Source organism: Ictidomys tridecemlineatus, chromosome 4 (assembly GCF_052094955.1).
Source record: "Ictidomys tridecemlineatus isolate mIctTri1 chromosome 4, mIctTri1.hap1, whole genome shotgun sequence".
Classification (NCBI taxonomy): domain Eukaryota; kingdom Metazoa; phylum Chordata; class Mammalia; order Rodentia; family Sciuridae; genus Ictidomys; species Ictidomys tridecemlineatus.
This window is the reverse complement of record NC_135480.1, coordinates 148,913,363-148,928,373: the sequence shown is the minus strand read 5'-3', so window position 1 is coordinate 148,928,373 and position 15,011 is coordinate 148,913,363. Positions and strand designations below refer to the sequence as shown.

General features: G+C 36.7%; 1 protein-coding gene, 1 non-coding gene and 1 pseudogene across 4 annotated transcripts in view; 1 reads left to right on the top strand and 2 right to left on the bottom strand.

Moving 5' to 3' along the window:
- The window catches only part of Ric1 (RIC1 partner of RAB6A GEF complex), a 114,545-nt gene extending 101,071 nt beyond the window's left edge, over window positions 1–13,474 (bottom strand). For 2 of the 3 annotated variants that reach the window (XM_013359852.4, XM_078047613.1), the window contains exon 1: window positions 13,018–13,474. In XM_013359852.4, the coding sequence (XP_013215306.1) occupies window positions 13,018–13,161 (144 nt within the window). In that variant the 5' untranslated portion in view covers window positions 13,162–13,474. The remainder of the gene's footprint in view (window positions 1–13,017) is intronic. The other variant, XM_005327959.5, reaches the window with a different exon arrangement.
- LOC120890091 (U6 spliceosomal RNA) lies at window positions 119–225 on the top strand. The gene has a single exon (XR_005734349.1). It is a non-coding gene; the product is annotated as a U6 spliceosomal RNA (small nuclear RNA).
- On the bottom strand, window positions 7,456–12,397 carry LOC120889964 (protein FAM204A pseudogene; annotated as a pseudogene).
- Window positions 13,475–15,011: the final 1,537 nt, after the last annotated feature.

Genomic DNA, 15,011 nt, shown 5'->3' with positions numbered 1-15,011 from the left:
ATCATCATCTATGAAGTATTCACATAAGATATGTTTAACTTTAGTCTTTAACTTAGTTTACAACAAGAAAAATGTACAAGAAAACTTTAGCAATTAGCTAAATCAAGATTGTGGGATGGTGCCCACTTTGGCAGCACATACACTAAAACTGGAGTGATACAGAGAAGATTAATGTGGTCCCTGCACAAGGATGACATGCAAATTTGTGAAGCGTTCCAAGAATGTGGAGAGTGCGCCTACAGAATGGAAGAAAATCTTTGCCTCATACAGGGTGTTAATTTCCAGGATATATAAAGAACTCAAAAACTTAACACCAATCATCATCATCATCATCATCATCATCATCATCATTCAATTAATAAATGGGTAAAGAAACTGAACAGACACTTCTCAGAAAAGGAAATATGAATGGTCAACATACGCATGAAAAAAATATTCAGCATCTCTTTTTTTTTAATATTCAGCATCTCTAGCAAATTAAAACCACATGCAAATTAAAACTACACTGAAATTTCACCTCACTCTAGTCAGAATGGCAATTATTAGAATACAAGTAATAATAAATGTTGGCAAGGATGTGGGGAAAATGGTTTTTCATACATTGCTGGTGGAAATGCAAATTGGTTCAACCTCTCTGGAGCAGTATGAATATTCCTCAAAACTAGGAATGGAACCACCATTTGACACAATTATCCCATTCCTTGGTATATATCCAAAGAAGTTAAAATCAACATATTACAGTGACATGGCCACATCAATGTTTACAGCAGCTCCATTCACAATAGCTACACTATGGAGCCAAGCTATGTGCCCTTAAACAGATGAGTGGATAAGGAAAATGTGGTATACATACACAATGGAGTATTTACTACTCAGTCATTAAAAAGAATAACTTTATGACCTTTGCTGGTAAATGTATGGAACCGGGGAATCTCATGCTAAGTGAAATAAGCCAGTCCCCAAAAGCCAAAGGTTGAATGTTTTTGCTGATAATAAGAGGGAAGATATTCAATAGATATTCAGGGGAATTAGGGGAAGAGAGAGGTGATAGGAAAAGAAAAGACAGTGGAATGAATGCCAAATCATTTTCCTATGTACATATATGAATACACTATAGTGAATCCCACCGTTTTGTACCTCCACAAGAATGGGGTCCTAATTAGCATAAGATGTATTCCATGCTTGTATAATCAAATTCTGTCAAAGTAAATTCTGTCATGTATAACTAAAAAGAATAAACTAAAAAAAAAAAAAAGGAATGTGGGGTGGTCTTCATTAAAGTGGCCTAATTTACCAAAAATCAATTTTTGTAACAAAGTGAGAAAGAAGGAAAGACTACCTTTTTAGGTTGAGAGTTTAAAAAAATATATAGCAATGAAATGGATCATGTATATACCTTAGTTTTAAGAAAAAGACTATACAAGTAATATGTGGAATATCTTGGGAAATTTCAAATTAAACTACATATTAGCAGAAATTAAAGAATGATGAATTTTCTGGTAACTATATCATGGTTACATATTATTGTCATTTTTAGAAGATGGACATATTTAGGTACTAGTGAAGCATCCTGATATCTGCAACTTCTAAATAGTTCTACAAACATACAGACATAAACACAAATACAAGCAAATAATAAGGCAGAATGTGGACAACTGTTTGGGATCTAGGTGATAACTAGGTGTTCTGTAAGTTTTAAAATTTATATAAAATTTTATAGGAAAATAATGGGGATAGGTTGTATTTTCTTAAACAAACAATAATACTTAGAATAATATTTTAAAGTTTAAAGAAATCATCTATATTATCCAAAATGGGCAAAATCCTTTTCACCAAATAAAGTATACAAATAATAAGTGTATAATAATATGCTAAATACTATTAGTTGTATTTATACAAAACAAAGCTACAAATGAGACACCATTACAAATCAACTAAAATAAATGTACAGAAACAGAAACTTTCCTATATTACTGGTGAAGATGTAAACTGCTTCAGCAACTCTGGCTCACAGTTTGACACTTTTCCTAAGAAGTTAAACTTATGGCAATTCTACTCCTAGGTGTCCCACCAGAAGAAATGATAGTATATGTCCACACAAAGGTGTGTACACAAATGTTTACAGCAGCATTATTCAAAATGACAAAAAACTAGAAACATCCCACATACCATTAACTGGTGAATGAATTTTTAAAAATGTGACACATCCTTACATTGGAATAATATTCAGTAATGAAAATGAGCCTTACACTTGTACATACCTCAAAAACATTATATTAAATAAAAGTCAGACACATCATGTAATACGACTACAAAAATGGGAAGTTATATTCCATATATGTATGAAATGTCAAAATACTTCTCCTGTCATAGATAACTAAAAAAGAACACATAAAAAATTTAAATATATATAAATAAATAAAAGTCAGGCATTTCACTGAGATGAAATTTCCAGAAAAGCCAGATGGAAAGGGACAGACACAAACCAATGGTTTCCTGAGGTTGGAGTGAGAGCAGAGGTTGATTATAAATGGGCAGAATGGGATTGATATAAATGTTCTAAAACTAGACTGTGGTAATAGTTGCACAACTCTAAAAATTACTAAAAGTCACTGGGCACTTATAGTACATGCATTTTTATATACCTCAAATCTGTTTTAAAAATGAAACTACAGTGAATTCCACTATATCTGGATATTCATATGCAAATTTATGTATGATTTATGACTGAAATTAAAGCAAATCCCTTGCAGAAACAAACAGCAACTCCAAGTAAAGCAAGTATAATGAACTTAAAAGTAAGAAACTTCCATGATTTCAACCAACTGACATCTACTGTTCAGTAAGAAATTTGAATTAAGGAACTGTCTCATTTTGTGGCAAGTGTGAACTAAACATTTTTAAATATTTTTAAGTTGTACACTTATTTATTGTAATTAAATTGCCTAATAAACTAATATAGGTAAATTTTTTGTTGTTTTGTTTTTGTTAGGTAAAATGTTTTAATGCAGTTCCTATATCACTATTTTAGGTGACATAAAAGCACTATTATTAGATACATAATAATGAGAAAAAAATTGAAATTTTTTTCAATCCTTCAATCCTATTGATTTAGGAGGAAATCTGTACAAGGTGATAGTTCACTTATAAACACCTTACATTTATCTGCTAATTCCCCTTTTTAACAAAGAAGAAAGAGCTCTACTAGAAACTGTATTTTCATAACACTGTTTTCACTGTGCTGCTTCATATGGTAATCTTTATTCCTGTAAACTGTCCCAGCATTCCATTTATGACAAAAGTATAAATTATTTTGTGGGAGTTCCCCATAGGATTTGTGATTTGTCCCAACTCATGGGCTCAAGTGACTCTCCTGTCTCAGCCTCCCTAGTGCTGGGAATACAGGAGTGTGGAGGAAACCTGGCTTAATGAGAATTCTATATTTAAAAGTTAAAATGAATAGGTTATATGAGAATAGAACAAAAATAATGAATGAGGCATGTGGAAAAACTAAGTTTGGTTCTAGTCAACAGTAAACTCCAGATGAGTGCTCAACCATAATATGGACCATGTCAGTGATTCATGAGTACCTGAAAATGGCTGAAATATCCTCTTTAAATCTGTTTATAATACTTCTTTTTCTTTTTCTATAAATCAGGTCAATAAAAATACATTCTTGGAACCAGAAATTTGATTCTACATGAATGACTGTATACTAGTTTAAACTCTGATAGACTACAGATTACCTAATAATTAAAGTAGAATCTTTTACCACTTAACACTTTTCTAATATAATTTGAACTGCACGAAATAAAACTACACTTAATTCACCATCACTTCCAATAAACTCTAATTTTAGGTTTTCTGAACTTAAGTTGTAAGTTAGTATTAGTGTTTTTGTTACTACATCATCTTTTTAAAAATCTTCCAATTATCAAATCTTTTGAAAATTCTGTGCTATACAAAAGGTAATATATTTTGAATTTATTTCTAAAAAGCTACTCAGCATTTTTTGCTTTGTGGGAGGCACTAGGAATAACATGAAATAAGGTAATTTCTATCCTTCAGAAATTTATAATATAGTTGGATAAATAAAGCATGAGTGTGAAACTTATAAGACAAAGCAAAAGTTCAAAGTAAAAAGTAAAATTGTCTCTAGATATAAGAACATAGATGACATGCTCTTTAGAAAACTCTAAAGACCATACAAAAATCTGTTAAAATAAATGAATACACTAAATTTTCAGAATACCAAATCATTATTAAAAATCTACAATCTTCCATATACTATGTAATTCTATAATCTATATACTAACAACAAACTGAAAAAGAAGTTAAGAAAACAGGGCTGAGGTGTAGTTCAGTGGTAAAGTGTCTGCCTAGCATGTACAACACTATGAGTGTTATTTCCATCACTGTTCCATCCCTCTCCCAAAAAAAGAATGAGGGAAAGAAAACAATACTATTTATATTAGTCCTCAAAAATAAAATGCTTAAAATAAATTAACCAGGAAGGTGACACTAAAATACTGATGAAAGAAACTGAATATATGAATAAATGGAAAGGTATGCCATGTTCATGGGTTGAAACAATTAATATTGCTAAAACATCCATACTACCCAAAGTGATCTACAAATTCAATACAATCTCTATCAAAATCTCAATGACATAGAAATTTTAAAACAATCTTAAAACTCACAGAGAACTCAAAAAAGAATTACAAATAGCCAAAGCAATCTTGAGAAAGAAAAAAGTGGAATCATCACATTACCTAATTTCAAAGTATAATATAAAGCTACAATAATCAAAATAGTGTGATATTGACATGAAAACCACACACACAGCCCAATGAACAGGACATTCCAGAAATAAGCCTATACATGCATATATGGTCAACTAATCTTCAACAAAAGTTATCAAGATTACACATCAAAGGCTGGGGCTGTGGCATATATGGTCAACTAATCTTCAACAAAGGTTATCAAGATTACACATCAAAGGCTGGGGCTGTGGCTCAGCGGTAGCGCACTTGCCTGGCACATGTGAGGCACTGGGTTCGATTCCCAGCACCACATATAAATAAATAAAGGTCTATCAACAACTAAAAAGATATTAAAAAAAAAAGATAACACATCAGGGTTAGGGTTGTGGCTCCGTGGTAGAGCACTCGCCTAGAATGCATTAGGCACTGGGTTCAATCCCCAGCACCACATAAAAGAAGCTAAATAAACAAAATAAAGGTATTGTGTCAATCTACCAAAAAAAAAAAAATTACACATCAGGGAAACCAGTCTTTTCAATAAATGATTTTGGTAAAAATGGAAAATTATATGAAAAAGAAGAAGACTACCCTCATATTATACCATATACAACTTAAGATAAGCACTTGAGACCTGAAACCACTAAAATTCTGGAAGAAAACAGGAAAAACTCCTTCATATTGGCCTTGGTAATAATTTTTAGATGACACCTAAAGCACAGGCCAAGGAAAGCATAAATAAATAAATGAAACTGCATAAAACTAAAGAATGAGTGCACAGCAAAGGAAACAACCAACAAAACGAAGAGACAACCTATGGAATGTGAGAAAATATTTGTAAACCATATATCTGATAGGGAGCATTAGCTCCCAAGACACTTAAAGAATTCATACAACTCAATAGGGGGAAAAATAAAATAAAATTTAAAAAACGCAAAAGACCTGAAACATAAAATTCGCCAGTGGGTTCAAAATCACTAATCATCAGGGAAATACAAACACAAATAAAAATGAGATGTTGTAACTGTTAGAATGGATTTTGTCAAAAAGTGAAATGATTAAAAAAAGAAAAACTGGTAAAGATGAAGGAAAAGGGAACTCCTGCACATTGTTGGTGACACTGTAAATTGGCATAGCCATATGAAAAACATTACAGAGGTATCTTAAAAAATTAAAAATAGCACTATTACATGCTCTAGCAATTCCACTTTCAGGAACACACATACACAAGCGCATGTGCACACACAGATCTACATATGTACTCCAAAAGAACTACAATCAGTATCTCAAACAGCTGTACTCCCATATTTACTGTAGCATTATTCAAATATGGAAATATTTCCATACAGAAAAGGAAACAAGCTAAGAACTGTAAACAAATGAATAAAGAAAATGTGGTATACATCAAGATACACAAAACCCTGTAAGTTGTTATTCTTAGTATCCACATTTTGCAATAGTATATACACAATGGAATATTATTTGGCCTTAAAAAGATAAGGAAATCCTGGCATTTGCTACAACGTAGGTGAACCATAATGACATTAATGGAAGCCAAACACAGAACAGATTGCGTCATCACACAAGTTGCATGATCTCATATGTGAACACATATAAAAAGACAACAGACAGCAGTTGCCAGAAACTAGAGGGTGGGGAAATGGGGCAGGGTGGGTATTTGGTCAAAGTACAAACCTTCAGTTTCAAAGTAAATAAATTCTGAAGGTTTAATATACAAGATGGTGAGGCTGGGTGGGGCTTGCCTCCCACGTGTGATGGACTGGGTTTGATCCTCAGCACCACATACAAATAAGTACAAATATGATCCACTGACAACTAAAAAAATATTAAATATATATTTATACACACCCAAGATGGTGACTATAGTTAATAACATTATATACATATTTGCTAAGAGAATAGATTTTTTTTATAGAACTATTCTGTTTGTTTTTATACCTCTATTTTTTTGTTTATTTTTACGTGGTGCTAAGGAGTGAACCCAGTGCCTCGCAAGTGCTAGGTGAGTGCTCTATCACTGACCCAGAACCCCAGCCCAAGAGAATAGATCTTAAGTGTTATAGACATGAGAGTAACTATGTCAAGTGAAGTATATATATATTAGCTTGATTATGGTTATCCCTTCATAATGTATATATATCAAAATATCACATAGTATACCTTAAGTATATACAATTTTTGTCAATTATACCTCAAAAAGCTGGGGGAAAAACAAAACAGTAGTCATCAATATATGGTTATTGTAAGAAGGACTCAGAGAAAGAAGGGTTTCAACAAAAGCCAAGTATAGATAACATTCTAATGGTAAAGATGGAGCAAGAGAACAGCCCAGGAGGGGTATATCTCTGGTATCAAACTTGAGCTTTAATTCTTTAATAAAAAGTGAACCCTGGAAGGCTTTCAGAGCAATAAATTTATAAAGAAGATCTCTGGAGGCAGTAACAGAATAGAGCTGAAAGAGCAAGAAATGGGGATATTGAGAAAATGGAGAGATAAATTAAATGGCCTCCTGAGAGTGCACTGTTAATCATATATCTGATCCTATAGCTTGGTTCTTTAGATATCTATCTCTTGTTTTTGCCATTATTACAACATATCAAAAGGAATGTAAGTTTCTGTTAAGGGTTACTCAAAGACATACAATTTATTTATAAGCCTAGTGATCATGTGCACATTTCAACTTTTTATCAGCAGCCAACAAACAGTCACTCACAAGAATTTGATTTATCACATTAACACACTAACATCTCTGAATATAATATTTTCTACATATAATAGGCCTCTTCATCCCTTTCGTATACTGCCTGTTTATGCTATTTCTCACAACTGATGTTCAGATATACTTCTGAGGGTATGATAAATATTTGAAATCATCTGTGACCTGAAAACTGAGATATGCCTATCTATCTAACACTCTAGGGTATCACTCTGTGGTTCATATATGTAGACTTTCACATTCACTGGTAAACAGTATATTAAAGGAATAATCCTATGGCCCCTGGAGTCAATACCCTGTAAATCATAAACCATATCCCATTTTACAGAGCAGCTTAATCCTCAAAGTTGAATCCTTTTACAACACTTTATTTTAAGAGTAAAAAAAGTTCTTATAGCATCAAGGTAATTAAAGACATTGTGAGGACAGTATCAATTGAGGGTTATTTGCATGTATGACTAATCCATTATAAACAAAACCCAGTCTTAAAAACACAATCTCAGAAAAAGGGTAGTTATGCAAGTAAGAAAATACAAGGACCTCACAGATCACAAGATACTAAACACATGAAAAGCAAAATTGATTTTATACTGGAGGTCTATACACATAAAATCCTATCTTTTTTTCTTGTACATATGCTTAAATTTCTTACACAAATAACAAAATGCTTCATTTCATTCACTTCAATAGAATGAACTCCTTAGAAAAAGACTGAAAAGAGTTGATAATCAACTCCAAAGTTTTATGCTTACTTTTTCTATTTCTATCACTTTCCTGACATATTTAATGTAGTCAAGAAAACCTTTTCAGTAAATTGAGCACATGAGTCTAACAAGCATCTTGAAGAACTCTTGACAAATTACACATATCCCATGTTGCTTTTGGCTTTTCATCTCTTCATTGCTTCAAACCCCCACGTTATGTTCCTTTTTTTGAGTAGCCTGTGACCTTCCAGCCTCCTTTTTGGCTTTTACAAACTTGTGGCAAACAATTGCTTTGGCAATTTTTACACCAAGCTCCCAAGTAGCAAGCCGGTTGCTGAACTCTTCAGGCTTCTCAACATTTTACTCCTCCACAGCCTGGACTATCTTCTTTTCAAGGCCTGACTTGTCAATCTTTTTCTTTTTAACAGGGGGCTCAAACCTATCACTACATCCAAAGACTAAGTAATAAGTAAGCTCCTTTCATTGGATTTCATTTAAGGATTGTTCATTATCTGGCACGTTTTCTCTTTTTCCCTCTGAAGTTTGAGGTTTTCTGTTCAGAATATCTTTATGCAACTCTTGAAATTTGTTTCACAAATTTAAGGAAATTCCAGATGGGTGCTCTCCATATGCATTTGCATTAGCCTCTGCTTCAATTTTTGGTCCATCTGCAGAGAAATTTGAGATTTCTGTTTCTCCAAGAGTCCCATCCTCTTTATCTTCCCGTAAGTTCAGTTCAGACTTCTCTAGTGTGGCTTCATCTTCAGAATTCAATTCAATATCACCTTCATTTAGGCCAGGAGGCAGCAGTCTATGTCTTTTCTCTGGTCAGAAAGCACCCCTGCTGTATCCATCTTAAGACCCCTTTTATAAAACCCTTGACAGAAATACATCAATTGTTCCATCAATAAAGTTCTACCTCTACCACCTCAAACTAACATATACATAATATACCTGTTTTTAACACCCTTTTTGGGGCTTCAAAATATATGGATGATTACTTTTTTAGACTCTAGAGGTTTTGGGCTTTTTTAAAAAAATTACAATGTAGAGAAAATAAACTTACATTAATACATTGTACCAAAAATGAAGCAATAAAAACTTCAAACAATAAAATGTGTTATTTTAAGATCTCTATCAAAGAGTCAAGTGACTATAGAAACTCTTCTGGTTCATAAACAGTCTAACAGCACCATGGTATATTTCTCATATTTGGGATAAAAAAATAAGTCTGGAGAGATATGACTCCATAACATGAGTTCCAATAGCTATTTAGTATATATAATAGTAGCTACAAGAGGTATAAAAGTTCAAAGACTCAAAATGTTTAGAAGTTACTCTTAGAGACTAAATTTAATGTTTCCATAGTCTCATGGGTAACCAACTTTTTCCACATAGCAATTTTTTTGGACATTAAAAAAATGGCCTACATTATTTAATGTTTGCTCCTTCCACAAAACTAGCTTTCTCTTTTTAAAAACTCATTCCTCCTTAGCAAGTTTAATTTACTAAGTGAGCTCTAATAAAATTTTAAGCAAGCGAATCTTATATACTCTCATCTCTTTGAACATGTTTCTCCCTGTCTCCAAAGCAGCTGTAAGATTCCAACTACATAAAGCCCTTTAGATCTTCAAAATTCACTTGATGCCATAAAATTACTTGCATCTACAACCTTTCTAAAACTCAAAGCTTTCATGTTCTTAGTGCAAACATTTTAAACCAATTCACACTAAATTATATGAGTATAACTGATAGTTCCTTAATTTACCTAGAGGTAGTTTACTTTTAATTTCTTTTTAACCTAAATTTATTTTAACTTACATAGTTTCAGGAAGTTTAGAAATTATCTAGAAAATAAAAATGGAGCTCTCACAGTGAGAGAAAAGACATCCCAGAAAGGCACTTGTTCCTTGAGAACCCAGTCAGATAATCACAGACTTTAGAATCATCTGGTTCACACCATGTGACCCAGCAGCTATACCCCTCCTCTGAATTTATCCTAAAGAATTAAAGTCATCATACCATATTGATACATGCATACCCACGATAGACAAACTATGGAACCAGCCTAGGTATTCACTGATAGATGAATAAAGAAAATGTGATACACACACAATGAAGTTTTATTCAGCCATAAAGAAAAATGCAATTTTGTCATTTGCAGGAAAACAGACAGAACTTGAGACATTATGTTAAGGGAAGTAAGCCAAACTCAGAAAGCCAAGGGTCACATGGTTTTTCTCATATGTGGAAGCTAGAGGGAAAAAGGAAAAGGTGCTGGAATGAAGGCCTCATAAAAATCAAAGGGAGATCAGTTGAGCAGAGGAAAGGATCCAGGAGGAGGGAAGAGGTTAGGGAAAGAGTAAATACTGGGGAACGATACTGCTCAAATGCTATTGTTACATTGTGTGTGTGTGTGTGTGTGTGTATGTGTGTGTGGGGGGGGGGGAGAGAGAGAGAGGGAGAGGGGGAGAGAGGGAGAGAGGGAGAGAGAGAGAGAGAGAGAGAGAGAGAGAGAGAGAGAGAGAGAGAGGGAGAGGGAAAGAGAGAGAGAGAGAGGGAGAGAGAGAGAGAGAGGGAGAGAGAGAGAGAGAGAATATGTAACAACAAATGCTACCATTATGTACAATTATAACACACCAATTAAAAAAATGGAAAAAAAATTTTAAAATAATCTTGGAGTTCTGATTTAAAAGAAAAAAAAAAAAAAAAAAAAGACCATCTGGCTCAATATCTGATCTTTCTAAGTGAAAAAGCTTATGCCCCTGGGCTGGGGCTATAGCTCAGTGGTAAAGTACTTGCCTCCCATGTGTAAGGCACTGGATTCAATCCTCAGCATCACATAAAAATAAATAAAAGATACTCTGTGTTCATCTACAAGAAAAAAAAAAAAAAGCTTATGCCCCAGAGATCAGGGTTAACCATCATGTAAACCAACAGTACCATGTAGCCGCCACCTAAAGTATTCTACTTCTTACCTCTGAACCCATAGATTACCTGAAATTTTTTATATACTAGATCTTAATAATAGTGGCCCCCTAGATTTCCATGAATACGAGTTGTATATAGAATGGGAGTTTAAAGAAAAGGAGTATGAATACTTTTAAATTTCAGGACTTCCTTGTATTTATATTGTATCTAAATACCAAATAGTAGATACTCTTAGTATTCATAACATCATTAAGAAAGTGGAGGCCCACTTTTATATTCCTTTTGTGGGAGACAAAGTGGCTTAGTCTTCTGGTTTATTCATCCCTCTTATTAAATTCTCTTTTATCTAAAATTATGACAGGTCTGCCTTTGAGGAGGTAAGAAAAATTTTAGAGTCTACAAACAATGTTACATCAAGTGAAATTACATACTAAATTCAAAAAACAATTTAAAATTCATGTAATAATTTTTTCTGCATGCACTTTTAAAACTAATAGCTGCATACACCTAAAAAAATTAAAAATTACTTAACTGGCATATACATTGTAAATGAATATCTCATTTAAGAACCAAATGAGGTACAATGTACAAATTTGAAAATGCAATTAAGCACTGGACAGACTATCTTATTGCTGGCATTACGACTTCACAGGCTGGGGATGTGGCTCAAGTGGTAGCGCGCTTGCCTGGCATGCGTGCGGCCCCGGGTTCCATCCTCAGCACCACATACGATTTCATAACATTCTCTTTTGTTCTGATATATACTTAAAAACTAATAAGGCAAAACTTTATGGCAAATAGTCTGATTTACAGTCCAACTATGGTAGTCAAAGGAGATAACAAGAATTACCTAAATCCTATCACCAGTTTTACTAAGGCTGTGAGGACAGTCAAGGACATTAAGGAATTTCAAAGGTAATAAAGATTTTTTTTTGCGGGGGGGGGGGGGGGTTTAACCAAACAGTATTTCACACAGTTCTAATAAGGGCAAGGTCACAATCTATCTTTATATGGTCAAATTAACTTTGAAGAGAACTTCATTCTAACATCGATTAGCACTGTCTTCTTTGGAGGAAAAAAGAAAAAGTATTTTATACTCTTAATTCTGTAGTCTTTACAGACAGACCTATAGCAGCATTTGCAGAGTAGGGAGTATCCCATCCATCACTTGTTTTTCAAGTTATTTCTCTTAACCTACTCGGTAATAAGAAACAAGAAGGAAAAAGATGACCAGGATCCAAAGCAAAAACAGCACTCTGTCCCATGCCCTCTCCAAGTCTTATTATTTCCAGGTGTTCTAAGTAGCGCGGACAGAAATGAGTTCTACTTCCGCTCCTCCTAACCCCTTTCCAATTCTCTGAAGAGTGCAAAAGCAGTTTAAAAAAAAGCGGGGGGGGGGGCCTGGTCTGAAAGTGGGTAAGGGATGTTAGGAGCAAAGCAGGGAGTCGAAAAACCAGACCTTTGGTTAAAAATAACTCCAGCTGCAAATTCCTAGAATTAAGCTATCAAAGGCCTGCAAAGTCTGACACTGGGAAAGCCCAACAGGCTTTCCCTAACTCCAAAAAAACGACCTTTAAAGCAAGGAAGACCACAGTCTCCGGATTTCTAATTGAGGAAAGTTTAAACACTTTTGCTCCTCAGGAATGAGGGAAGGGAAGTGAGGGCAAGTCTGGGCTCGGCTAAGGGAGCGCGCAGGGTCCGCACCGTGCGCGGCTGGCGGTCCAACGCGGGGAGGCGCAGGGATTCACGGCAGCAGCGATTTCATCCACCTGGGAGAGCAGACCAAGAGCTAGAGAGTCTGGCGCGAAGCGGCCGGGGTCCCGGGCTCAGGTCTGTGCCAGGACGCCAGGAAGGGAGTGCGAAGCACGGCGGGGGGTCTACTTACTCGGCTGTACCAGATGCTGAGGCGGGCCGGGGCCAGCACGGCGAAGAAAGCCCTCTGAGGGTCGGACTGAACGTGGAAAGGAGCCTCGGCCGGACTCCCTGGAGGGCAAAGCAGCCTCTTGGGCCAGCCGCTCAGGAAATACATGGTCCGAAAGAAGGCACAGATGCCGGAGCCCCTGGCGGCCCCCGGCCCGGTCTGTCACACTCAGCGGCCGCGGGCCGGTCTCTCGCCTCCCACACCGCCACCGGCCGAGACGGCGGTGGCAACGGCGGCAGCTCGGGGCATCTGCCCGCTGGCCTGGCCGGGCCAGGCCGACTCGATGCTACACGACGAAGGCACCCCCGCGCTGACGGGGCCGAAGACGGGGGAGGGATGGGGAGGGAGAGTCGGGACCCAGAGAGGGCGGGAGGAGCGTAGAGGCCCGCCCCGGCCCCGCCCCTTCCTCGGGCCGCGCGGGCGTCACCACGCCGCGCCGCGTGGGTCGGCGGGGACGGCCGCTGCGCGCGCGCGCGCGCTCTGGCGACTTCTCCCCTCCCCCTTGCTGGTTTCTGAAGCTCCGCCCCAATCTTCATTGGCGGCTGCCACGCTGCGTCCACACGCCTGTGATTTAACTTTGTTCTTGCTCGACTGCACCTCCCACTTGCAATTTGGAGCTTATGGTCAGGGGCGGGGCTCAGGTTGACAGAGTTGAGAGAGAACAAGGGGACCGAGCACCTCGGCGCGCGGAACACGCCCTTCGCCTGGCCAAATTTGACTTCCTCTCTGGATTGGTGGGGCCTCCAGTGGGGGCGGGCCCAACGCTGCAACGCCCTGGGTGGGGGTTGGGGGGTGACGGCACCCTCTCGAGTTCCCATCTTAAGGTCACGGCAGTCGCCTGGGAAAGGGTAGAGCTGTGTATCCAGTGAGCACCTTTTGCGTACCAGGCAGGGTCAATGTAGAGAGCTGGTGATGAGGTTCCTATCTTTATGGTGCTTACGTCCTAGACAGGACCTTTACTCAATTAGAAAATAAACCACCTTACCATGAAAGTATTTGAGTTATGTCCTCTGCACTTCAGGAATTCAGTTTGCATTCTTTCCCTCTACCAACTCTGTGAGACAAAGACAAGACTGTCTCTTTTACTCTCACAATAATGTTCTGCAAAAAACAGGAACTTAAATTTTAGAGCTGAAACGGGCTACAGATAATATAGTTTGGTATTTAACTTGAGTCGGGAGAGGGGTGTGGAGTGGAGAAAGGGGGTTCTGGAATAGAAGACAGATTTGCTTCTCGTTGTCTTTTTTTTTGTGGTTTGAATTTGCCCATGTTTATATTAGTTTTTCAATTAAAAAAGCCAAGGTTTTAAAAAAATTAACCAAAATCTATTAGCAAAATTAAGAGCAAACAAGGAAACAAAGTAACAATCTGTATCAGATACAGCATTGAAGCTGCTATAACGAAACACGAAATTTTTCATAATTTCTCTAAACGTTGGCTGCATTCCGTAAAAGTGATAAAAAGAACTGTCTCACCACTCACCAGCTCTTGTGGTCAGACTGTGTCTCTTTCCTTGTGCTCTCCCCGCCATCCCTGCCCCAACCAACAGAGCATAAACTTTGAAAATATTTGATAAGTGAAACACTGTATGAAATGCTGACCCAGCTGGATTACACCATTAGGCAAATAAAGAGGCCCAGAGGAGTTTTTTAAGTTACCAAAGTAAAATTGTAGAATAACAACAAAGTTGCATCATACTTTTCATCTTAGATTCCATTGTGTCCTTGGTAGAAAAAGAGAGGAAATTAAGTGTTAAAGGTGCAACAATTCCACTGGCAGTTTCACCGAGAAAGCATATTTGTCCCAGCACTTTCGGACAGTCTTTGTTCTCATGAGCTTCTTAAATGTGAATATCTTCCTGCACTCTTAAGCAACTTCTAAGTAATTTTTATTGTTCTCAATATTAACCTTACTTCCCAACTTTAATTCCCCTGCATCCTCCTTTGTAACATTTAAAA